At 50.4% G+C, this 22,434-nt stretch overlaps 2 protein-coding genes across 4 annotated transcripts in view; one reads left to right on the top strand and one right to left on the bottom strand.

Annotated features, from left to right (window-relative positions):
- LOC122390106 (putative inorganic phosphate cotransporter) overlaps positions 1-8,106 on the top strand; it is a 31,102-nt gene extending 22,996 nt beyond the window's left edge. The window contains exons 10-11 of the mRNA XM_043382766.1: positions 6,643-6,770; positions 7,634-8,106. Coding sequence (XP_043238701.1) covers positions 6,643-6,770; positions 7,634-7,822 — 317 coding nt within the window. The 3' untranslated portion in view covers positions 7,823-8,106. The remainder of the gene's footprint in view (positions 1-6,642; positions 6,771-7,633) is intronic.
- A 572-nt stretch (positions 8,107-8,678) lies between these two features.
- On the bottom strand, positions 8,679-20,865 carry LOC122390104 (chlorophyllase-2-like). 3 transcript variants are annotated; one of them, XM_043382765.1, is made up of 7 exons: positions 20,520-20,865; positions 18,788-18,993; positions 12,111-12,333; positions 11,190-11,335; positions 10,690-10,786; positions 10,006-10,145; positions 8,679-9,422 (listed from the first exon to the last, which is right to left on the bottom strand). In XM_043382765.1, the coding sequence occupies exons 1-6, from the start codon at positions 20,734-20,736 to the stop codon at positions 10,006-10,008; spliced, it is 1,029 nt and encodes a 342-aa protein (XP_043238700.1). In that variant the 5' UTR covers positions 20,737-20,865; the 3' UTR covers positions 8,679-9,422. The 3 variants fall into 3 exon arrangements, 2 of the variants coding, with proteins under 2 accessions (XP_043238700.1, XP_043238699.1); XR_006258088.1 differs by lacking the exon at positions 8,679-9,422 and adding an exon at positions 9,540-9,831 and having other exon boundaries at positions 9,906-10,145; XM_043382764.1 differs by lacking the exon at positions 8,679-9,422 and adding an exon at positions 9,540-9,936.
- Positions 20,866-22,434: the final 1,569 nt, after the last annotated feature.

Genomic DNA, 22,434 nt, shown 5'->3' with positions numbered 1-22,434 from the left:
TGTTTTCAGTGCAGGAACGCTCACAAAACTTTAAACATTAAAGACGACTTCGTGTCTGATGAGAAGACAAATGTAGGCTTTATTTGCCTGTCTTTCGAAAGCCTGTTAAAAGTGTTTTACGTGTGCAGAGTAAGCTTCACGGGTTCGAACATGTGCCCTGTGCATAGAGAACTTGAGTGGCAGCACAGATATTTGATTGATAAGAAGTCATAATAGAGGAATTTGATTTGCCGACCAAAATGAACGTAGGCACAAAGAAACTTTTGAATCTTCTTTTCACAACTACGACCACACCAGTTCACAAATTCGTGTTATATAAAGCGAAAAGTTTTTTTTTTTCGACAGTTAACTTTTGAAACGATTGGTTAACTGTGGGCGGGTTCCCGAGGCGAGGCTGTAATTGGCGAGGTAATAAGTGGTGATGCCATGAACCAAATCCATGCTGCACCAGTGGCTGTGCAGACGTGACGTTCCATCTTCAAGAGCTCTTGTGCAAGGCCGTATAAGTTAGGTAAGATCGTCCGGGCTCGCTAATGTTACAAATCTGCAACACTACGGTGACGTCACCGGGGCATACGCTCCCTGGCTACATCCGGACCCTGATGCGGCCGCTGGAATCGCTGCTAATCGAAAAATTACTTGTGCAATAGCGCTTTTAAATGACTTTAAAAGGGGGGGGGAAATATGATAGCAAAATAATAATGAGAATCCCTTGTCCTGACTGGGATTGTATGACCCCGCCACCTATCGGACAACGTCGTAATTAGGGTTGAGTTGGCGATCGCCAGGTGGCTTGTCAGTAAGCTGTCAGCCGGACAGGAGAGGGGCCGTCAGGCTGTAAACGCCAGATCATGCTCAGGAAAATACGACACGCTTAAGAACGGTCATTTATCTCGAAAAAGATGCGGTGCCCTGTGGTGATATGGCCCACATGACTCGGGACCCGTAAGCCGTATACGGCCTACGGGTCCCCTCCCGAGTCATCAGGGTCCTTATAAGGCCCCTGTGGTCACCGGCAGCTCCCAAGGCCCCTACGGACGCGATACATGCTTCGAAAATCGCTAGACAAAGGACTCAGGGGCGCAGCCAAGGGGGAGGGGCACACTAGGGCTTTAGCCCCTCCCAAATCTAGCAGGCGCCCTCTGGAAAGACGCCATCCAGGCGCCGAAGGCGCCCTGGATGCAGCGCCTTCCACGATCATTCTGTGCGCCGATGGCGCCTTTTCAGTGTCCAGCACTCTAGTCGCCCTCGACGGTAAGCCATTGCGACGTCATCATGCGGTACTGGCGCCCAGATTTACAATTTTATATCTCTTTGTGGGTGAAGATGCACCCACAATCCTGAAATGCCGGATATCCACTCCCAATCACCTGACCATCTAGCGCCCTCGGCTCACCTTCAGCGCCCTTCTGTCTGCTCGGCGCCCTTCTGATCTGTCGGCACCCTTCTCGTCCTTCAGCGCTCTCCTGGCCTGTCGGCACCCTCTTCACATTCGGCGCCCTCCGGGAAGACCAGTTAGCGCCCTCATGGACATTATCACACAGCATCCTCCTGATCTGTCTCGCCCTCCACACTTGTCAGCGCCCTCCTGACCTGGCAGGGCCTATCGTATTATAGCGCCCTCTTCACCGTACAGTGCCCTCCTGACCTGTCGCCATCCTCCTAACTGTATAGCGGCCTCCTAACCATACAAAGCCCTCCAGACCGGCTCCCGCTACGTTCAGCGCCCTCCCGACAAGTCGGTGTCCTTTTCACCGTAGACGGCCCTCCTGAACTGTCGGCGCCCTCCTGACCGTACATTGCCTTCCTCACCTTGTCCGCGCCCTCCTCTTTATACAGTGTCCTCCTGACCTGTCAGCGCCCTCTTCACTCGTATAGTGCCCTTCTCATCGTACAGCATCCTCCTCACCATGGGCGCCCTCCTGACCTGTCGGCGCTCTCCCCGCCATACAGCGCCCTGCTGCCTTGTCCGCGCCCTCTTCACGGACAGCGTTCTCCAGATCTGTCGCAGCTCTTATCACCGTGCAGTGCCATCCTGACCTGTCAGCGCCCTCGCCTGTCGGCGACATCTTCGCGTTCAGCGCCCTCCTGACCAGCCTGCGCCTTTTGCAACGCATAGCGCCCTCATCACCATGCATCGCCCTCCCGACCAGTCAGCGTCGCCGTTCATCGTACAGCGCCCTCCTGGCCTGTCGGCGCCCTCCTCACAACACACCGCCCTTCTGAGCGGTAAGCGTTCTCCTCACCATGCAGACAATGCAACACTTTACAATTAGGAAAGCGTTAAGTAGCCTTTGCTTAACCCTCGCCGGCACAGGCCATTTTGCGTCATTCGACGGCAGGGGGCTGGTACGACCCCCCTCGCGCCTCTGACAGCTTCGTAACATGTTACGAAGGCACCAAAACTACTTCGTAAATGTTCAAATGGTTACTAAATTCGAAATCAGCTCCAAAAACTAGCCTAGAAACATGTAGAACTCGAAAAAGTGAACCGAGGTCACCAAAGGTCAATGACCTTACCTGACCTTGGTGACCTTGACATCCACCCTAATGCATAAGAGCAACATCAAATCACATGTTTGAACATTTGAAACAACGAAAAGCTTGCAAACGCGCGGCTAATGCGAGCCGACATACGCCGAATCGCGATTCCGGCCAAACATGGTCTCGGAAAGTAGGTCACAGGTCAAAGGTCATTTGGGTCAGGGTCATGACATTTTCAGGGTAGGTGTACAATTGATCAATGCGAAGGTACTGAAAGTTTCGTCACGATCAGCCGCTTTTTACGCGAGTTATTCGCGAAAAACCTTAGGGGGATTGCATCAACTCAACTCCCTGTGCCGGCGAGGGTTAAAGGGACACTCCCACCTTAAAGGTAGTGTGCCACCTTTGAAAGATTTCCCATTTTATTTTTCCTAGGATAAGAAGCTTCTGTTTTTACCTAATATCGCAAAAAAAATCAAAAATGGGCCTGGAATAGTGCCTTTTTCGCCTAAAAGTTTTTCGGTTTTTAGATATGTATAACAACTGTAGTGGGCTGGCCTGCAAACAGGCGTCGGACAACAATCGCGAATGCGGCGCACATGTGACAATAAGCAAAGGTCATTATAGAGTTACGACCATACGACGTACGGGAATGAGTTATCAGCTGTCTAATCGTAGACAACACAATGTCGAGCCTTAAACTGTAAGCCCGTATTGGTATTGTTTCTTTTATTTGGCTGTCGAACATTATCTATGGTTTGAAATATGATTTTATGTAAAATAATTGATATGAAAAAGCCGTCTTATAAGTTATGACCCCATTTCACCACACGCAAGTGGCAGAAATGACAATGATCAGCTGACGCATTTTTCTTGGCCGAAGTCAGAGCGCGCGGCCCGACGCACCACGCGTATTTGGAAATTCCGACCTCGACGAGCATCAGAAGCCACCTAACAGGCGTGTTCGAAACCGCAGGAGATGATGATGAACGGGTTTATCGAAACTTGATTGGATGAGCATATCGGTAATAGCGATTTCAGTGTGTGCATTTATTGTTCATAGTGGTGTGAAATGTGGTTGGTGTACGATCGACAACCCGTCGGGGCGAATTTCGCACTGGGGTACTCAAAATTTGAAGAATTTAAGACGTTTCCATGAGTTTTGAAGGTATGGATAAGTTCTAAAAATCCGGTTCTCCTTATCTGGGCCATTAACTCCATACGGTCCAAGAAAGCTGGCACACTACCTTTAACATTAGTTTTGAGTTGAGATAGCCAAATTGGTGGCCATGGCCTGCAAATACCGGTTTGGGCACTCACAACATCGACAAATGCTTTAATTCGGAGATATGGAATTTCAAACTTGCAGTTTTCGGATTCTAAGGGGCTAGTGCATTGGTATGCCCCCTTAGAATTTGTGACGTCAGCGGGGACTTAACGATTTTTAAATCTTTTACTAAAACGTTTGGTAGCACGCGGTGGTATATGCTGCTTTGCGCGCAACAAATGCCGCACTTTCAAATAAAGTCGCTAGGAACAGCGGAGATCCCAAAAAAGTAAACAAAAGTAAAAGTCTAATATCTTGAAAACCGGTGAATATTTTTCGATGAAATTTGGTAGATATTCGTTTTCGCTCTTTCTGAACCGAGCGACACCACTTTCGTGCCAATTCATTAACTTTTTTGAAGGTGGGAGGGTCCCTTTAAAGTGATTTTAGGCGCAAAGTTGTAATGAAGCAATTTCCGGAAAGTAAAAGGATCACAACGTTTCCAGCGTTTCCGGAACGTTTCCGGAAAGGAACTTGTTTACAACCGTGACCCTCAAAATCGTATTCAGGGCCAAACTTGCGGGGAAGGCCAGCTGACAAGTGTACGCCCCGGTGACGTCACGGATAATGTTAAACAGTCGGGCGCCCGGCACATAGGAAAGCTCGGGATGACAGCCCCCTGCTCTTGTGAGCTACCGACAGAAACACGTCGACACCGACGTGTACATCTACATACATATGTTATACCATGTGGTGGCTGCAGCACGCTGGTGCCGCCCCACGTGCAGAAGCAACGTCAGCCGGTCTCATGTGGGGACAGCTGGGGGAACACCATAGTTGGCGCACCACCTCTCATCCATGGGCTGGCCAATTCCCCAACCTCAGCCGCTTGGGCTTTTTCCTCTGGGGTCGCTTTAAAGTGAATAGTGTCGGCCCTAATGGCAGAGCGATTACTGTCATGTAATTCGAAAATAAAATGATTCAGTTTTTGTGAATATCTCTCTACGAACCGGCACTGCTTTTGAAGCCTTCATATTTTCGCAAATATGAGTGCCGATTTGAATACTCTTGGGCCAGTCGTCCAAGAAAACTTCGAAGCCCATTGCTTCTCTGGGTGCTAATGACTTACATTAACATTTTGCCTGTCACATTACGTGCTATCAAGTGAATGCTGATTAATTCGCCGGACCTACATTTGTCCCGGCCGAGGGGGTTGATTGAACCCACCTCGCTAATGCGCCGCTAATTAAACTAAAATTAAGCGGTTAAGTGGTCGTATGCGGCAAAATATAATGCAGAGTGACTGGTAGGAACCCGCTGTGAGGGTCTCAGGTCAACCGGTGACCTCTGACGTCAGGTCAAGTGATCTAAGGCACGGGTTCGGTTTTTGGTAAACAACTTCGCCAAAAATGGCCGTAGAGCCGCGATTTTGGCATCATCGTGTTCAGTTAGCTCAGGCGCATCGAGTGATATACTTTTGTTCGGGTCAGGTCAACTTAGGGCGTTGACCTCAGGTCAAGGTCAGGTCAACACCCCCAGGTTACGAAGTTGGTCGAAAGAGGTCATGTCGCATATCATTCGATTCGGCAGGTCTTCCTGAGTCCATTGGTGGCTTTCCCGACTCGCTAGCTCAATTTGATCGGGAGTTATTGAAGAAAAATTGTTACCCTTGTGACGTCACAAATGACGTCACGCAAGGGCAACGATGCAAATATGAAGCATAGAACCTTGCAAAGAGTGCATGAAATCATGATTCTATATGCTTGAGATAGTTTCAGATCATTCTTGACGCCAAAATAGCAATTTTCATATTTCCCCATTGACTTATAAGGGTTTAACGTATTAGTTTCTTGTAGCTGAGGATTTTTTAGGATTTCATCTTGTTCTCCACTCAATTCTGCGTAAGATGCCGGGTTCCGTGTCCACATAGCTTGAACGTAACGGATGCAGCGACCGCAAACGTAAATCGAGGTCCCGAATTCCATATTCCCCAACACAGGCGGCGGCCGCTTCCTGGTCTGCGCAACATGGCGGCACCGTTGGACACCATCTGGCGGCCGATGCGCCTTCCACATTATAGAGTTCAGTGGCTACAACTTTCTAGAGTAGTTCATCAGAGGGTGTACCTACTGTAACATAACTATATCCCGATTTTTGAAAAGTCAGAAAAATTGAGAAAAAAAAAATCAAAAAATATTTTTTGGTACTGTATGTGTAAATTTTCCAAAATGTTCAGAATTTGGAAAATCCGAGCTGGCAGTTTGAAAGTCACGTGTATTATCAGTCCAGTCATGCCAAGAACTCGGATCTACCTTAACAACTGAGCCTTTGAGGTCGCTGTTTTGCATCAAAATCAGCCGACATGAAGTCACTCTGACGTCATTTTCGGCCGACTATTAGTAGCTAGAAATTTGTTAGTTGAACTCAAAGTTTCAAATTGATGCTGCTGAAGGTACTGCAAGTTTCGTGTTGATGCGACAAGCGGTTTAGAAGATAATAGATATTGCAGAAAAACGGAAGGGGGCTCTGTAAGTGTAGTCCCCCCTCTCCCAGTCATGCGCGGGCTAAGCTGCGCACCTGCTGGGGCACTGGTCAGCTTCGCATAAAATGGCAGTCGATGGTCATGCAACAGGGCATTAAAAGGTCAAAATTAACTGCGCTCCTAGTTAGAGCTCTAGCGGGCGCAGTGTTTACAATAACGAACACTGTTTTCTCTGCTTACCATTGTACACCGGTATGCCTTTTTGTTATATCCACTATGTACAGTTACACAATACAAATATAATTGCACACAAACCCTAAGATAAGAATCAATGTTTCGCACGAAGTTATCTTACCTTTTTTGTTACAGATAAAGTAATGTGACAGCCACTCGATCGATATCTTTACAGGGTACAACATCAACCACATGGACCTGGCGCCGAATTTCGCCGGCACTCTGATGGGCATCACCAACTGCGTGGCGACGCTGGCCGGAGTGCTGGCGCCCTTCCAGGCCGGCTACGTCCTCAACCAACAGGTGGGCAAGGGGCAGTCGTATACCACGCGCGTTGCTTCTGATCTAGCGAATCTGCACATCGGGCTCTGTAGGTCCAAACACTCTCGGATCGGCAGCAAAGGTGGGTCAGACCAGCGATGTCACTCTTTTGAAGTTAAGTGATATTTGATCGAAGTATGTTTTTGTACGCGCGATGCACCATTGATGTATTATAAGCTATACCAAGTTTCGGGGCGCTGTGCGCCGCGTTTCTTTTTTACACACGCAAAAAAAACTGGTGAGTATGACCAAAAGGATCCTCATACCTATATCTTTCTGAAAATTTCCTTTAACCCTGTGTTATTGTCTCTGTCCTCTTTAAATAGAAGTGTTTGGTGGTAACTCTACGTTGTTAGACGATTTGGCTTTATATTAGACGATTTGGCTTTTTTTATTTTTGGCTAAGTACTATTGTGCTGCATTTGAGCCTCACACTTGACTTCTTAACAACGGTGTGCCTGCAGTGGCGGCGGAACACCTTCAATTAAGGGGGGGGGGCGGGCACTGCCGACTTTTGGTCCCATTCTTTCCATGCAACGCCCATAGGGCTAATGTTAAAATGCCCAAATCAAAGGGGGGCACGGTGCCCCGCTGCCACCCCCGTTCCGCCGCCTATGTGTGCCTGAATGTTTCGACTGTCCTCGTAATGCACAATAGATGTGGCTTTCACTCATAGATGGCGGCACGAGGTGCGCCTGGTGGTATGCTGTGCCGCAATACGTCACGGTAACTAGCGCCGCTAGATGGCTCTGGTGCTGGGCACGGGAAGGTTCGCGCACAGCACACGTGATCCTCTGCAGCGGAGCCGTTTCCGCTGCGCTGGTGACCGTGTTTGTTTCCGTCAGCCGTCGCTGGCCAACTGGCGAACGGTGTTCCTGACGGCGGCCGGCCTGTTGGCGCTGGGGAACACGGTGTTCTGCGCGCTGGGCTCCACCAGCCGGCAGCCGTGGAACGAGCCGACACCAGAACGCTGTCTGGTGCTCGACGCTGACGCCGAGGTGAAGAGGCGGGCCCGGCAGCAGGCGGTTCTCTGACGGCGCCACTCCACTGCCTGGAGCGACGTGGCGGGACACATTTCACTAGTCAGAAGGAGGCGTTCCCGAGGTGCAATGTCACCCATAAACGCTCGGTCATTAAATCAAACTGGTATAGTATGTAGGGCGCTATTTGTTGAACTTTGTTGAAGTGTCACCGTTGTACACATATCGAGCCAGTCGTTGTTTAGCTTGCCAAAGATCATATTACTCAGACAAAAACTGGTACATACCTATATAGTTTAAAGCGACTGGTTTGTGTAGAAAATACATATGCACAAAAAGTATGTCTCTAAAACTGGATATTTTTATCTGAAGCCGCGACTGTAAGCATCTGAACAGGAAACACCTGATCAATACAGCACCGAGCAACTGAGTAGTAGGCATGATGCTGCACTGTCCTAAATGTTCGAGCCCGCTTGGACATGTGAATGTCGAACTAGGATTGAGAGAGTGTGCCAGGCTGAGCGAGGACTGGTAGGACTGAGCGGAGGAGCCACAGGGAGTGAGCGACCGCCGCACGCCGCGCCGGCCGCGGCCGGGCCGGGGAGCGCGGGCCCTCTGAGCGGCGCCCGGTGGGGTCAGCAGCCCGGCATTGCCGCCGGCTGGCGCGCCGCTGTGCAGTGTGCACCCGCCGCTGCTGCAGGGGGAGTCTGTAATGTTCGCACTCGCTCCGTCCTAGTTCAGGACTGGCCTGTCCCGTACAGACCTGCACCAGCCGGCTCCAGTGCTGTACCAGTGGCAGTGGCAGTCCCCACCTACTATCCGTCCCCATACACATCCACCCATCATATCGATCTACAATCGTTTTAATTGGTTGTGCAATGTGTGCATTCATGTTGCACAAACAACACCGCGCATCGTCATTTTTTATTAAGTTTATCCTTAAATGCCATATCACAAACTGTGACATGTGTCACAGCTCACCGCGTGACACATGTCCACACTCTCAGCACTCAGCAGCAGTGCAGTGCCGGTTTTCTCAGCCACACCCTGGCTGTCCACGCTGCCCCTCCCCTCCCCAGGGGTGGGGGCACGCGCCAGTCGGCCCAGAGCAGCTACCGGCCCTGGGATCCGGCCAGCTGGGGTCGGGCCGACACCGTGCGGGAGGCGCCACACACCCCACCCACACCGCGGCGCCAGCCACCTGACATACGGCCGCCACGTGACTGCACAGGTGACGGAAGTGACGCGCTACCGTCACTATCCGGCCGAGTTCCACCACCACCGGCGAACCAGCCGAACTGCACGGGCCAACCACCCCAACCGTGAAGACATGGTCACCAAGAGACGCCCTATGATGCAATGGGGAAACGCACTGACGACCGCTCGTTATCTTCCAGTTCCTCACACATGGTAACGCTGAAAACGAAACTGCACTCGGGCAATATGCTAGACACACTTGGCAACAAGTCATATATAACGGCGACCTTTCGGCTCGCACGGAGCCCTTCTGTTTTCATTCAGTGATAACGCGTTAAACATCGCTAGGGGCCGACACGGTCTGGCCGCCCTGTAGCCGCTGCACGGGCCGCCTAGGGCCTGGACAGCGTGGCACGGTTACACAGGCCGCCCTCGGCCTCTGCACTGGACAGTCCGCCTAGGGCCGGGCGCAGAACTGGACAGTCCGCCTAGGGCCGGGCGCGGCCGCTGGTCAGTCCGCCTAGGGCCGCCCTCGGCCTCTGCACTGGACAGTCCGCCTAGGGCCGCCCTCGGCCTCTGCACTGGACAGTCCGCCTAGGGCCGGGCGCAGAACTGGACAGTCCGCCTAGGGCCGCCCTCGGCCTCTGCACTGGTCAGTCCGCCTAGGGCCGCCCTCGGCCTCTGCACTGGACAGTCCGCCTAGGGCCGGGCGCAGAACTGGACAGTCCGCCTAGGGCCGCCCTCGGCCTCTGCACTGGACAGTCCGCCTAGGGCCGCCCTCGGCCTCTGCACTGGACAGTCCGCCTAGGGCCGGGCGCAGAACTGGACAGTCCGCCTAGGGCCGGGCGCAGAACTGGACAGTCCGCCTAGGGCCGCCCTCGGCCTCTGCACTGGACAGTCCGCCTAGGGCCGCCCTCGGCCTCTGCACTGGACAGTCCGCCTAGGGCCGGGCGCAGAACTGGACAGTCCGCCTAGGGCCGCCCTCGGCCTCTGCACTGGTCAGTCCGCCTAGGGCCGGGCGCGGCCGCTGGTCAGTCCGCCTAGGGCCGGGCGCAGCCGGCCATGAACCGGCTGCACACGTCGGCGGGCCGGTTGTTTCTGATAACGGTGGCCACGGGCATCAGCGCCGGGTCTTCGATGTACTGCAGCTGGTCGCAGTGGCCGGCCGGGTCCGTCGAGGCTGGCAATCACAGCAGACACCGCGGCAGTGCACAGGGTACACAGCCACAGAGGAGAGACACACTCAACTGGGAGGGCAGCCACGTCCACCGACTTTAGAGGAGAAATGTCACAGTCTATGTATGTATCTATTTCGAATCAACTAGTCCTCGCTCCGTCAAGGTAGGTACCAATAGATCTTTCTAGCAGCCTGTTTCTAGCAGTATCAATTGAGTCAAATGATTGCATTTGCTGCCATTGTAGCGGATTGCAGTTGTTTGCATTTATCAAACTACTCAATACATCTCTGATGTCTAGATTGTAAGCTATTGAACTTAAGATTGCTAGATGGGCTTAGTTCAATATTTTTTCCTGGCATTCTAATAAACCACCGGTGAAACCCGGTTGAAAGAGATTCTTTTAGAAAGCTACCATCCCCACTGATAATCAAGAATAGCATATCGATGAGTTTACACTGAGGCTGACCCACCAGGCTGACACAGCTCAGGCTGACTCATGCAAAACAGCAATTCCAAAAACAAGCAGACGGACAGACATAAACTCACCCATCGCGAAGGAGACGATCTGGCCGGCCTGGTAGTCGCGGTAGCCGGCGCGGTTAGCGCAGTCCTCCTCCGAACAGAAGGCGCAGAATTTGGTGTCCTGAGCCACGTCATCGGTCCGTCACCAGTCACATAGACATAAGAATGGCATCCCAGCGCTTTTACGGCATCAAAAGGAACATTGATTCGGTTCTTTATCTCATGGGATGCAGCAACAGTACTAGATTCAAGTATCTTTGTGGACCTTTAGCTGGTAGTGCATATGAAGAAGGCAGCACTGTTTAACGTCCTCTGTGCTGCTCCCCACTTAACTTTGTGTGCGGCTCCCTGCACCTAACTATCTGTGCGACTCCCCACCTAACGCTGTATGCAGCTCCCCGCCTAACTCTGTGTGGGGCTCCCCAGCTAACTCTGTGTGCGGCTCCCCACCTAACTCTGTGTGCGGCTCCCCGCCTAACTCTGTGTGCGGCTCCCCACCTAACTCTCTGTGTGCGGCTCCCCACCTTGATGAGCGCCCAGAACTCGTCGTCCAGAAAGTCGCCGTGCCCGTACTGGGTGGCGTTGATCTGCCAGCGCGGGGCGTAGAAGGCGTTGTAGAAGCGGTCGTTACTCAGGTCGGCAGGAGCGCAGGCCGGGTACAGCAGCGAGCCTGAGGATCAGAGCCCCAGGGTTCAGCCGGGCCGGGTACAGCAGCGAGCCTGAGGATCAGAGCCCCAGGGCTCAGCAGAGAGCCTGAGCATCAGAGCCCCAGGATTCAGCAGAGAGCCTGAGGATCAGAGCACTCTAAGTACTTACAACTACACAGCGAGCCGTGCCCTTTCGAATGCCGCTTCCCGTGTGCCACCGACATTGTCAGAGAACTCAAGTTTGTTTTTCACTAGAAAAATACAATTCTAACAAAAGTGTTTTACTTTCTGACCACAAACCTTCGGTAAGGAGGCACAGGAGCCGAGTTAGGAGTGGGGGGAGGTGTTTAAAACCCCGCGGCCAGGTCGCGTCCAGCACCGGCCCGGAACGGGTAGCGTATTCCGATCAGTGTATAACACGAGTATCCCGATCAAAAGCGTGGCCTCTCGGGTGACGTCATAGCAGGGGCGGATCCTGGGCGGGGATTTTGGGGGCTAAAGCCCTTCTGCTTGTATCATACAGTTCAGCATGTGACATCATTGTGACGTCACCCGAGAGATGGCGCTAGTTGGTCGGGATACTCGTGTAACACACTTGGAGAATACGCGAGCGGTAAAACCATCTTTCCCTCCGTAAAAGTCCAGCAGTGCTAAAAACAGTCTTGTCGTCCATTCATCTCTATTGCGTCCATTGCATCAGTAAACTCGACACGACCCTCCCCCCTCTCTCTCTCTCTCTCTCGCTCTCCCCCCCCCCCCCCCCCCCACCTGCAGCCGGCTCTGGGTTCGTTCGCTGACCTTTTTCGGCGTCCAGTCCGGCGGTGAGCACTAGCGCCGGCAGTGTGAAGTTGACTCGCTGACCAGGCACGATGCAGAACTCGTCCACGATGCCGAACGGATCGAAGCCGTCCACGGGGCTCATCAGGATGAGGCTTTTGACGCTGGTCTCCTGCTCGCAGAAGCCCTCCAGGTAGCTGACGGCTACGTGCGAGCCAGCCGAGTGGGCCAGCAGCGTGGTGCGCTGGGAACACACGCCGGGGCGGCAACGTCAGCAGAGCGGGCCGAGCATCGGCGGCGTCAGCCGTCAGCGGGCCCACTATCAGCAGCGTCAGCAGAGCGGGCCCACTATCGGCAGCACGGAGCTTTCCATACATATACGTGGTGCACTCCAGAAGTTTTCAGACTTTTTCAGTAGAGACAGTTGTCTGTTTCAGAGAAGCATGAAACTTGTATGACTCTCGAAATGGAACTTCCCGAGTCCAATGCACCTGCTTTAGCGCTCCTGTCACTGCCTGAAGGCCTGCTGATAGGCCTTCAAAGTGAAGGTGCCCAGGGCCTCTGTCACAGCCTCACTCATCTCCTCCACATCCTCCGAAAGACGGCCCCTGAGCTTCCCTGTCAGTCTGGGGAACATCCAGAAGCCAGGGGGCCAGATCAGGACTGTGGGAAGGGATACGGACGGTTTTGACGCACATCTGTGTCAGATAGTTCGTCTCCATGGTGGACTTGTGGGTGTGTGCGCTGCCCTGGTGCAGGAGCCCCTGGCCAGAGTTGAAGAGTTCCGACCTTTTGCGGCGAAATCTCTTTCTCAACTCCCTCACAACCTTCACGAATCATTCCTTGTTGACAATCTGGCCGTGTAGGGGACCCAGGTTATGAAGTTTTTGCCTTTTTGTTCTAAGTAAGGGATTAATTTGAGCTTCCCAGGGGACCTGCGCTGTCTGTCTTTATTGGGTCTAAAGGAGACAGTGTGCTTTCATTGGACCTTTTGTCTCTTGGTCTCATGATGGTAAAAATACATCCAGCTTTCGTCTCAAGTCACTTGAGAGCCAATTTGCTATGTTTCTCGGGCATTTTTGCCAAGCTAATCCCAAAATTTTATTGCACAGCGACCCTCCAAGTTGTCTTCACATGAACAACCTGACTGTGCTCTACACTGGTCACTGTGACAAGCCGCGTGCGAGTTGCCATGTTCAGGGTGACGCCGTTGCCGTCTTTTGCAACGTAGAAAAACAAAATTACGCAAGTACGTTTATAACAACTGTGGTAAGGACTTGTGAGAACAACAAGTATCTAGCACTGTTCATATGGATTTTACGAGGCCAGTCTCAAAACTTCTGGAGTGGACGACGTACCTACCTTCCTTCAGAAATGTCTTGGTATATCATTTGTTGATTCAAAAAGTTCCTGCCCGAGAGAGCGTTGCATGGTTGGGGTGTGAGCTCTCAAAATGACGCCCCCCTCTCCCCCCGTAAAAGAACACAAGATTCCGCTTGAAATTTACTTTTCCGAAATAGATGACGACACCTACATACATGCACAAAAAAGCAGCGAGATATGCGTAAAGTGATTCGTATTGGACAGCGATAAGTACGTCTAATTGTAAATGAAAGCAGGTGTTTGTAGCAAATCTATTTATTCGCATCTATATTACCATATTTGTCTGCTCGTACGTTGTGAAGGAAGTAACTTGCATAGCTCAATGCCATTTGCCATTGTTATTCATTTCCAACTTCATAATAGCCGCTTTCACGGCCATTTGGTGCAGATTAGGTGCAGATTTGGTGTAGATTTGGTGAAATGAGGTTCCATGTGTTTCTTAACAGTCATCAGTTTTGGTGCAGAGATACTATATAATTTATTTTTCATTATTTTTATTAAAACACTGAAATAAATTAGCCCGCGCCCCACGGGGGGGCTATTCATAGCCCCCTCCCGTTTTTCTGCAATAACTTCCAAACCGCTTGACGTATCAACGCCAAACTTTTAGTTCCTTCGGCTGCATCAATTTGAAACTTTGTGTCAAAATATGAACTTCGTAGCTGCCATAGGTCAGCTGGAAAGAACGTCAGAGTGAAGTCATGTTCGGCCGATTTCGACGCAAAACATTGAACCACGGCAATTGCTCCCAAGAGCTCAGGTTTTAGGCTAAGATCCAATTTCTTTGCATGAGAGGACTCAAAATAGACTGCACTATCAAACTGCTATCTCGAATTCTCAAAATTTGGAAATTTTCGAAAATCATATATAATATAATTCAAAATGTATATTTATATATTTTTTTCAAAAACTTTTTGACTTTCGAAAAACGGAATATGTGTGATAGAACACATACTTTTGACTTACTCTAGCAAGTTTTAGCTGAATAGCTTCAAAAATGGCCAAGTTATACGCATGATTGCAAAAAAAAATCACAGATATAAATTTTTCAAATTAATTTTTCAGTACGTATTTGACATCGTACACCAAAACAAATACCACCATCGTGCTCCTGGGCTCAAACTGCATCCAATAGACACCGTTTTTGTTGAAAAGTTTTAACTTCAAAATCTGACCTTTTTTGACCTGAAAGTGACGTCCTGACCTAAGCTAAATTCAACTAAAAATTACCCCGAATGACACAAACGACATCAAATTCGAAATCTATGGCCTAAATGGACCATAAAACATGTCTCACGTGACCGACGCATGACACAATATTTCCGGGACCTGTGATGACCTGACTCTGACCTGAAAATCGAAGTACAAGTTTGGTACCCTCAGGGTATCTAAAGCATCTGTTCACGAGTGTGTAAACCAAAAATGAGCCTCATCTGACTTGTAGGACGGCGGCCAGAGCCCAAAATGTGAACAAGCCAAAATGCTAATAATTTTTACTTTGACCTGACCTGTGACGTCATCGGTGACCTCGAAGTCAATGAAATTAGGTTTCGTTCGACAGTTTTTCCGGGGCTATCATACACCGTTTGAATTTTGATCAGCCTAGTAGTTTCGGAGTTAGGAGGGGGGGCTATGAAAAGCCCCCCCCCCCCAGTAGGGCGCGTTATACGCAGACCCCAGTGGGGCGCGGGTTAATGATATGAGGCTATTTGTTGTAAAAGAGATTAGGTGCAGATTTTGTCAAAATAGGTGCATTCGCCAGATTATCCGTCTTGAAAACGGCTAATATGTTTTATTGGCAAAAGATACAAGTATACCCTATATACAACCCTATATACCCTATATACAAGCCCCTTTTCTTTCTAGCGATAAAGTGTAGTATTGACCATATTTGTTTTAGTTATGCGGTTGAACGAGATTAATGCTCGGATTTCCTAGCCACCGGCTCCGCACCGCTATAAGGAGTCGAGGTGACTCGTCATTTCACACACTCTTATCAGTGCGTATTCACGTGACCGAAGCCTGTTCGCATTGATAGCTATCGGGAATTCCGCGTGTGTTTGGGTGGGAGGGTGCGATTAGGTGGTTTGGGTAAATGGTGGCAAGTCACCTCAGCAAACAGACTGTTTTTAGTAAGTCACACCCCGAGCTGCTAGAGCAGCTTCGTCGCCTTTACAGTGATCCGTCTTTTCAAAAATGATTCATCAAACTAAGCCCCTCACCTAAGTGGATACTTTAACCCTCGCCGGCACAGGGGGGTTGATGCAACCCCCCCTAAGGTTTTTCACGAATAACTCATGCAAAAAGCGGCCGATCGCGACGAAACTTTCAGTACCCTCGCATTAATCCATTTCACACCTACCCTGAAAATTTCATGACCCTGACCCAAATGATCTTTGACCTGTGACCTCTTTTCCGAGACCATGTTTGGCCGGAATCGCGATTCGGCGTATGTCGGCTCGCATTAGCCGCGCGTTTGCAAGCTTTTCGTGGTTTCAAACGTTCAAACATGTGATTTGATGTTGCTCCCATACATTAGGGTGGGTGTCAAGGTCACCTGAAGGTCAGGTCAGGTCATTGACCTTTGGTGTCCTCGGGTGACCTCGGTTCACTTTTTCGAGTTTTACATGTTTCTAGGCTACTTTTTGCAGCTGAATTCGAATTTAGCAACCATCTGAACATTTACGAAGTAGTTTTGGTGCCTTCGTAACATGTTACAAACCTGTACCCGTCACAACCCCTACCGGTTGACCTGACCTGACCTGGCCCGACCTGGTCTAAATGCTTAAAGACATCATCTGTGATCAAAACTAGCACAATATTCGTGATCAGCACCCCGGAAAACCACATAGCAGCCCCACTTTACGACTTTCTAACAGGTCCCGATTTTCCCGGTTTTCGGGTCATTGACCTGACCTGGAAGGTCACCCGATGACCTAGGACCTTAAAATTGGGTATCATCGGCTTCCTCTCGTGACGGGCAACACGCTCGTTTTTTCTGCGAAGCTCTAGCTTGATAAGGGGCCAAACGCAAGGGGGGTCGTACCAACCCCCCTCCCCCCTTGTGCCGTCGAAGGACGCAAAATGGCCTGTGCCGGCGAGGGTTAAACTTATCTCTCACCCCGTTGGCTATTCCGAGACCCTACCACCCGTTCGGCGGGGAGGGGGGGGGGGAGTCGGTCAAGGGCAAGGTCAGGTCAAGACCGGGTCAAAAAAGATCCAATCTAAAAATTGATATTTTGCATAAAACGGTATCTATTTCGATGCAACTCGTCACGGGGAATCCAATAGTGCTCATTGTTCTATATACTACATGATCTACATAGAACGCCTTAAAATTGAGCTTCAAAAATAATAATGCGGCCCTGGTGGCGCAGTCGGTTAACCCGGCAGTTGCTGGGGTATTTCGCCACCCACCGTTTGCTGGGGGGGGGGGGGGCGTTAAACGCCCCCAGCCGATAACTCGAGAACCAATAGGCGCAGCGAAACGCACGAGGCGGCAAACGAAAGAACGCGACGAGACGCTTCAGATGAGTACTTAAAAGTTGAATTTTGAGGTCACAGGTCAGGTCAAGGTCAGGTCAAACACCTGAAATCGGGCTTTCAGTAGCATGGACTTCAGGACTTCGCAAAGGGCGCCTCTCGTCATAAACTCTGTCAAAACGGTGCACAATCCATCATATAAGGCCTACAAGAGTGTCAGCTCCATGTAGGGGTCAGTCAGGCATAGGTCAGGGTCAAGGTCAGGTCAACCGGGCAGGCACATATTCCCGAAAATCAAAACTGATATTCGCAGCCTGTGACACATGTTTTATGGGTAATTTGGGGCGTAGAACACGATGGTGACATTCATTTTACCATATGTGTACGTGTTTGGCTAAAAAAGTTCAATTTAAGAAATGCATGTATCATGGTCGTGAAGTAGTCACGAGAAATTGCCAAGATTCACTTCAAGATTTTGGAAAATGCGGAACGATAATCAACAATCGAAGATAGCCATTTGATTGTTCATGGTATTGGCAGTCTAATGGCGTTTACGGCATGTCTGTATGTCTATTCTGTGATTTTATATGAATTTTTGAACATATGCCGTTTTTGGTCGAAAACTCAGAAATCATGACGTCACTAAAACCTCGATATCTCAAAAATTTTTCCGACCGATTTTTTTGAAACTTTGTCACAATAAGCTTCAATCAATTCCCTACAGGTACCCAAAATTTGGCGCGCCTGCGGCGCGCCGTTTTTATGCTATGGCCCGGCGAAAAAAGTGGGGGCGTTTAACGCCCCCCCCCCCCCAGCAACTCGCGGGTTAAGGCGTCGACCCGCGGTGCGGGCGGTGCCGGGTTCGGGTTCGATTCCCGGTTCCGCCCGTTCCGCGGGCGTCGTCCCCGGCTGTGTCACCAGGTGTGGGGTAGGCTCCCACTTCAGCCGTAGCCTGGGGGGTGGGGGAACAAGGGCCAGGAGGAGGAGGAGCCCTCCTGTAAATGGGACACAAGTGCCCGTTGGAGGGAGGCCTGAATAAAAAAATTACGTCATCATATTTGATTTCTTTCGCTATTACCTTGCCAAAAATGGAGCTGTCGATCTCAAATTTGGTGTGTCGTTGGTGGAACTTGAGTTCCAAAATATTCATTCAGTTTATCAAAATTTGGAGAAAAAAATGAGCATTCACAGGGTTTATATCTCAAATTGATTTCTCGACATTTCGGATTAAAATTACTTTTTTCTTATCCCAGAAAGCAGTTTGGAAGCCCTGCAAATTCTACACGTTTCGGTAAAAAAAGTGTCTCCTCAAATCTGCAGGTGTGCAAGCTCTTCCCGCAACACTTTTTTGGGGTCGAAAATGGCAGAACATGACGTCACTCTTACGTCATTTGTGGCCAAAGTATCGCCTCTGAAAAAAATGGCCACAAGGTGTAAAATTGGTGCTAAAAAGTGACCTAAAAGTGTGGTGACGATATCTGCAAACCATTTGCGAGATATAGACGTAAACAAAAAAGAATGCCGTTTCGCCCCCCCCCCCTCCCCAAAGGGGCGCGGGTGCATTGACCAGTTTCTCACCAATACTATGGAGATTGGAGAGACACCCACATTAGTCCATATTCTTAAGCTGTAAGGTAAGGAGATAGACTATACCACCAATACCAAAAATCCTAATCTACGTAGTGGACACTGCACTGTCCAAAAGTTTCCCACCGTGCCATTTTAGTGGCCGATCACCCATTGACCCGTCACCCACTGACCCCCACCCGTAACCCGTTACCCATTGACCCGTCACCCACTGACCCGTCACCCGTTACCCGTTACCCACTGACCTCGAAGTCGGGCACCGCGCCCGGGAAGCCGTTCTGGGTGATGTAGTCGGGCAGCGTGCTGTGGATCCAGGCCATGACATCTACTAGCTTGATGGCTCGCTCGGTGGGCCCGCCGGACTCGGTCAGCGACCAGGGCGTGATCACCAGGAACCCGTGAGAGGCCACCCGCTGCAGCATCACCTCCTGGATCTCGGCCGGCACCGTGTCTGCGCCGGGGGGCAGGGGCAGGACAATCAGAAGATCGAGGTTTCCATTTTTATTCCAAAGCAAGTTCAGTAAGATGTTTCCTATATACGTCGTTTCGCTATCCATTCACAAACTCGCAATGTTCTTATTTACATCACCTTTTTTAAAGTATTTTATTATAAGATCACTAGAACTGTAGGTCATCAACCCGTGCCGGAAAACAGTGCAGGAAAGATCACGTGCAATGTTTCCTGCACGGCTAGGATAATGCTAAAGGGATATCTCGGCGTATAGGAAGCTCAGTTTACTGTGTCTGCGCCGAGCAGGACAGTCAGTTACTTTGTCTTTATAGAAAGGGAGGTGAGTTATTGCAGTGATTTAGTCTTAGATGGAAAGGTAAGCTGGATATACTATACATGAACATTACACAAACGACAAATGTTTTTCAAGTCGCTCTGGTCATTTAGATTCTGATTGCTTAAAGTCGATATTATGCCATTTTCACGACGGCCATCTGGTACACATTTGGTGCACATCTGGTACAGATTAGGTGCAGATTTGGTCAAATCAGGTTCAGTGTGTCCCTTAGCAGCTATCAGCTAGGGTTGCACTAATTGCTTATGTGCCTGCTTGGTCATATTATCAGAGAGCATCATCGATTAAAACACTGAACTAACTAGATTCATAAAATGAAAATAATTGCTGTAAAAGAAATTAGGTGCAGATTTGGTCAAATCAGGTGCATTCGCCGGATAGCCCGTCGTGAAAAGAAATTAGATGCAGATTTGGTCAAATCAGGTGCATTCGCCGGATAGCCCGATTTGACCAAATTTGCACCTGATTTTTACACTGATTTACACCTGATTTGACCAAATCTGCACCTAATTTCTTTTACAGCAAATTCTTTATTTTATGAATTTATTTCAGTGTTTAATCGATGATACTGTCTGATAATATGACAAAGCAGGCATATAAGAAATTAGTGCAACCCTAGCTGATAGCTTCTAACAGACACACTGAACCTGATTTGACCAACTCTGCACCTGATCTGCACCAGATGTGCACCAAATGTGTACCAGATGGCCGTCGTGAAAACGGCTATTATGCACTTTAAGATATATTCTAAATTTCTTTTGGTAGCGCATAAAACAAGCCTGGGGCCAGCTCAGCACAGCAGACGCTACTGAGTTCAGCACAGCACACGCTGCTGAGTTCAGCACAGCATACGCTGCTGAGGTCAGACTTCAGACAGTCTGCTGTGCTGAACTCAAACAATGACCGTGACCAGACGGTGACAAACCAGCTGCTACCGTGACCAGACGGTGACAAACCAGCTGATATACCGTGACCAGACGGTGACAAACCAGCTGATGCCGTGACCAGACGGTGACAAACCAGCTGATGCCGTGACCAGACGGTGACAAACCAGCTGCTACCGTGACCAGACGGTGACAAACCAGCTGATATACCGTGACTGCAGACGGCCGCAGGTGAGCTCACCGGCCGCGCGTCGGGTGGCGCCTGGCGGTGGCCGTCATCTCCTTACCCTGGAACTCTGTGAGGAATATGATGACGGGGAAGTTGCCGGCCGCGCCGTCCGGCACGTAGACACTGACGTCGGTCGGCAGCCCGGTCTGCGAGGCGGCGCCGATGAGCAGGTGGCCGGCCGTGTACGGGCCCGCCACGTACGGGTCGAAGGCGGCCAGCGCGCCGCTGACGGCCAGTGCCGCCAGCAGCGCACACGGACGGAGGGCAGCCACCATGGTGCCGCCGAGCTGGAGAGAGGGGGCGGGGAGCTGGAGAGAGGGGGCGGGGAGCTGGAGAGAGGGAGCGGGGAGCGGGGGACGAGCGGGCGCTGCGGGCCGGACCTGTCTCCCCGTCTGAGTCGAGGTCCCGAATGGCCGAGCCGCTTCCACGGGCCGGGGGTGCCGTTCAAACTGTTTAAATGGAGGAAATCCCGAGATAGCGTCGTGCCCGTCCCACTTCGATTCCGAGCAGCTGCGCCGGGGGGAGGGGGGGGGGGGGTAGGTGACTCGCTGTAGGCGTGCCAGCACGGGGGGAGGGCAGTACCGCAGGTGACTCGCTGTAGGCGTCCCAGCAGAGGGGGGAGGGCAGTACCGCAGGTGACTCGCTGTAGGCGTCCCAGCAGAGGGGGGCAGTACCGCAGGTGATTGGCTGTGCCTGTAGACGTACTTGCATGACTGTGCCCGCTGACACTGAGTGGTTCCTACTCCTAGACCCGGTCAGGGCCGGGTCATTTACATTACAATTCCTACCGTCACAATCCGGGAAGGGGGCTTTTGAGTTTACCAAGATCAGTTGGACCTTATTTGGTCAAGTTCAGCGCAAGGTCAGGTCAAGTGAGGTCAAATATTTGGATTAGGGTTTTAGACAAGTATGTATGATGCAGTTTTTATGACAAAACGATTTGTGCTATCTTCATTCATATTCGAGGTCTAAAACTTCTAAAAAAAAAATAGCTATTTTACCCTCACTAGAATTTGAATATTTACTTCGTTTTGATTCTATTCTTAACAAAACAAATGTAGGTTCCCAAACCGTGATTCCTCTGACATATACTCCAATTTTTTTCGAAATGCTCAAACTTTGGATTTTTAACGATTTCTCCGCCCCCTCCGAAAAAGTTTTTTCAACTCTTGGTCGAAATCCAAAACATTAAAAGAAATCGAGAAGAAAATTTAAATGACGAACAAAATCACGTAAAAGCTTTTTTACGGATTGTTTCCTTAAAAACTTAAGATGCTACAGGGGTTTAAAGTTATGCCGCTTTTGAAGCGGGAAGTGCATGACGTGATTTATACGTCCGTGATGACTTGGCGTCATTAAAGCGTTATTTTATCTTTTTTTTTTAATCATTTCTTTACTGAACCAGAAATAATATTATTGGTTTAACACCTCCTCTGGTTCCTGTCCGTCTCTCACCTACAGCAGCCTATCACTCAATTTCCAAATCCCTCCTCTAGCACAACTCCTTTCCTCTATCACGTACCATAGCGCGATCGCGCGATCTCCTTTTCCTGAAGAACATATTTCGTGGGCAAAATCGGCTACACCACCCTTGAAACTCGTGTCACCGCATGCGTTTAACCCTCGCCGGACCTATTGGTTTTCTACATACACGCCGGCCGAGGGGGGGGGGGGGTTGGTACGACCCCCTCCCCCTCGCCGTTTCGCCCCTGTTGGTGCTAGAGCACCGCGGAAAAAACGGGCGTGTGCGCCGTTACGAGACGCAGCGATTGGTACCTGATTTTAAGATCTCAGGTCAACCGGTGACCTGTGAGGTCAGGTCAAGTGACCCAAGAACAAGATGCGGCTTGAAGGAAAGACCATTGCCGGCGTATTCGTGGCTCTCACAAAAACCCATGGGGGTGGGGATGGGGGGGGGGCGGTACTCACCCTCGACCGGCCAGGGTTAGACCAGGTAACTAGTTTTTGAGTTT

This window comes from Amphibalanus amphitrite, unplaced genomic scaffold (genome assembly GCF_019059575.1).
Source record: "Amphibalanus amphitrite isolate SeventyFive unplaced genomic scaffold, NRLGWU_Aamphi_draft 000382F_arrow, whole genome shotgun sequence".
Taxonomy (NCBI): domain Eukaryota; kingdom Metazoa; phylum Arthropoda; class Thecostraca; order Balanomorpha; family Balanidae; genus Amphibalanus; species Amphibalanus amphitrite.
The sequence above is the reverse complement of the archived record's forward strand: the minus strand, read 5'-3'. Positions and strand labels throughout refer to the sequence as shown.

Bases quoted from the DNA above. Each gene is read 5' to 3' on its own strand.
- LOC122390104 (XM_043382765.1), bottom strand. From the start codon at position 20,736: ATGGTGGCTGCCCTCCGTCCGTGTGCGCTGCTGGCGGCACTGGCCGTC. The intron at 18,994-20,519 runs GTAAGGAGATGA...CCCCCGGCGCAG, and splicing joins ATTCCTCACAGAGTTCCAGG to ACACGGTGCCGGCCGAGATC. The intron at 10,146-10,689 runs GTGAGTTTATGT...TGTGATTGCCAG, and splicing joins GATCGTCTCCTTCGCGATGG to CCTCGACGGACCCGGCCGGC.